Below are 3190 nucleotides of genomic sequence, written 5' to 3' on the forward strand. Positions count from 1 at the left end.
GCCTGAAGAAGAGAAGACAACCCATCAACACATAGAGCAAACAAGTAAGGAGATAATGAATCACCCTGATACAAACCCCGAGATGCATAAAATGAAGTAGGCACTCCATTAATCAGCACCTTATAAGAGGTTGAATTAATGCAAGATAATACAAGAGACACCCATCTTTTGTCAGAACCAAGCTTCAACATCATGATATTCTCAAGAAAAATTCATTCCATCCTATCGTAGGCTTTACTCATATCCAACTTCATTACATCACACTACTATGCCTCTCTTCCTTGTACGCATACAATGAACAGTTTCAAATGTCACAAGAACATTATCTGTTATAAGCCCACCAGGGACAAAAGCACTTTGACTATCTGACACCATTAGGGATAAAATGTTTTTAAGCCTATTAACAATAACTTTTGCAATGATTTTGTAAATCACATTGCATAAGCTAGTAGGCCTATATTCTGTATTATTTTCAGGCCTCTTAGTTTTTGGTATAACAACAATAAAAGTTTCATTTAAAGTAGGTGGTACTACACCATTGTTTAAAGAGTCTAAAACAATCTGTCTAACCAAATTCCCTACTATGTGCCAATATTTTTAGTAAAAAACTGAACACAAACTATCAAGCCTGGTGTTTTAAGAGGGTGCACCTGAAATAAAGTATACCATATTTTGGTTAATATAACAATTTTCTATTTTAACCGTTGTAACTGTCCTTAACAATTAGAATTTTTGAATTTCAATAACTGCTATTTTAACCTTTATTTTTCAAGTAATAAATACTATTTTGCTAAAATAAGCTCAAATTAATTATTTTCTACTTGATCATCTTCATTTGCTGTTACAATATTGTATCATGAGGGCGATTATTTGGTTCCCAATACCAAAATTGGTTCTTGAGTGGGAAACAGTATTTGTCAAAGAGACTGTGAATAGATTACAATCTCTCTTCATCTATCTCTTCCATTTCTTTCCTAACAAAAGAAACCACTGAAACTTTGCATAGAATTGTTAATAGATAGTTGCTATTCTATGAAGAGAAATGATTTGTGCAATCCTAGAATGTGTAAGTTTCACACACTTCCTTTAAAAAATTGTACATATTTAGCATGGAAAGATCTACTTGCAAGCGATTTCGTGCACCAAACCACGCACCAATGTTAAATGTAAGGCATTTTTATTTATTTATTTTTATAATAAAAAAAGTTACGTGAGTGTTGGTACGCGGCCAAACCACTTGTACCTAGCAAATCCCAGTTAGCATTAGTGAGGTTGCTAAAGACAACATTGATCATAAGAATTTTGTGCGCATTTTCTTTCATTTATTATAGAATAGTAATACTACTGATCCATTAGTCCGCCCTCAAGCTGGTTGAAATCTTGGATCCGCCTCTTGACGACGGTACATGCCATCACAATGTGCATGCTTCATCAGTATTCCTGCAACTCAGAGAGTTCTAAAAATCCCAAACGGCTTCAAGCAATGAGGTTTTCGGGTTCTGTCCAGCCGAAACACGTTTGCTTTTGCAAAACCCACGTTAAATCGTGGGTTCGGTTCTATTTTATGGAGCTTTGTACTCTCATTCTATATATGTTTGTGAGAGAATCAGGCCAATCGGCCATGGCTGATGAAGAATGAGAGCTTCGAATTAAGCTCTTAACCCAGAACTCAACCCCATCTTTATTGGCATAGAAAACTATATGTAAAGATCAAAAGATGGGTTTGTTTAATCTTGGGTACTGGTGGTACTGACAATTGAGCCCAAAACAACACGATATAAAAATCACCAGTGCATAATATTTCCACAGAGATCCATTTTAATTCATGAACAAGTGAAAGGTGTTTGGTTTTTTCTAGAGCATATCATATTCATGAGTGAGAGATCTTATATATCACCAAAAATAAAAACCTGGCTAAGTTTATGGACAAAAGGAAAGCATCACCAAATTTTGAAGAAAATGGGGTTTCTTCTCTCTCTCTCTCTCTCTCTATATATATATATATATGTATGTATGTATGCACGTACATATGTTAGTTGTTCAAAACGAAAAAAAGAAAATCGATTATTATAATACAAGGCTAGAAATTTTCATGAACATGAGAGTCTAATTTCATGAAATCTTCTCCATTAATTCTCAAGGAAGAAGAGTCTAATTGCAAGTAACTTGGTTTTGATGCAGCGATAGTATTTAAAATGTACAATGGGATATGACGTTTCTCCTCTCAAATCCCTTATCTTCCCTGATCAGAATAACCCAAAAAGCACCTCATTGTTTCACCAAGGCTACAAGATAGTGCACATCAAAAACTCGATTTTTGAGACAGACACCTTCTTACAACAAAACAGTACTGGGCTGACTACAGAAATTTGAAGATTAATGCCAGTAATTCATGTCACTGCTTCAAACATTTTCCATCCAAAAAGACAAAAACAACTGCAAAGACAGAAACCAAACTGATGTGATCGAAGGGTCTTTTTAACAGGAGGAAGGAGAGAAAAAAGTCTGCATTGTGTCTTGCTATACATGCTCCATAAACTAAAGGAGAAGTTAAAGAAAAGGAGAAAGGTAAAAGAAATAGCTCCCAATAATTAGAAGGTGAATTCAGGTACAGAACCATAGTCTTAATCATGCCAGCAGAGAAGCATGATAATACATCTTCTGAATATGTAAAGCCTACCTCTTCCTTCTTTAAGAAAACCAGTAAGCCCTTTACATGGAAGCTTTCTCTTAGACCCTCCAATATTAGCATTCTTCATCTTCATCTCTTCTTCTATATAATGGGGATACTGATTCTTTTATTTTTTTGTTCTTTTGTTTTCTTTCTTCCACTTGGATTCTGCAATAGAGCTCTCTTATCTCTCCTCCTCCTCCTCCTTCTTATATAGATCAGTTTGGGTGTGAGGTTCCTCAATCTCAAAGTAATGATGAAAGGAGAAGAAGAAATTCTGTTGTTATATATAGGGATGGCAGGATGTGGTCCAGGCCTGTGCCCCAGTAAAAGAACCAGAGGCTGGGCGTCAAGGACATGTAATCACTTGGCACTGCACTTTGGTCCCAACTAACTGGCATTCAACACTTGTACAAGATATAGAATGTGTTATAAACTAGACAAATCTCTCTCTCTCTCTCTCTCTCTCTCTCACATTATGGTGTTAAGAGGCAACAAGGGATAAAAGCAAAGAAATGT

At 35.5% G+C, this 3190-nt stretch overlaps 1 protein-coding gene across 1 annotated transcript; it reads right to left on the bottom strand.

Annotated features, from left to right (window-relative positions):
* Positions 1–2443: 2443 nt before the first annotated feature.
* LOC121241963 lies at positions 2444–2818 on the bottom strand. Its single transcript, XM_041139822.1, has one exon. The coding sequence runs from the start codon at positions 2763–2765 to the stop codon at positions 2625–2627; it is 141 nt and encodes a 46-aa protein (XP_040995756.1). The 5' UTR covers positions 2766–2818; the 3' UTR covers positions 2444–2624.
* Positions 2819–3190: the final 372 nt, after the last annotated feature.

The sequence above is a fragment of the Juglans microcarpa x Juglans regia genome, chromosome 8D (genome assembly GCF_004785595.1).
Source record: "Juglans microcarpa x Juglans regia isolate MS1-56 chromosome 8D, Jm3101_v1.0, whole genome shotgun sequence".
In the NCBI taxonomy this organism is placed as follows: Eukaryota; Viridiplantae; Streptophyta; class Magnoliopsida; order Fagales; family Juglandaceae; genus Juglans; species Juglans microcarpa x Juglans regia.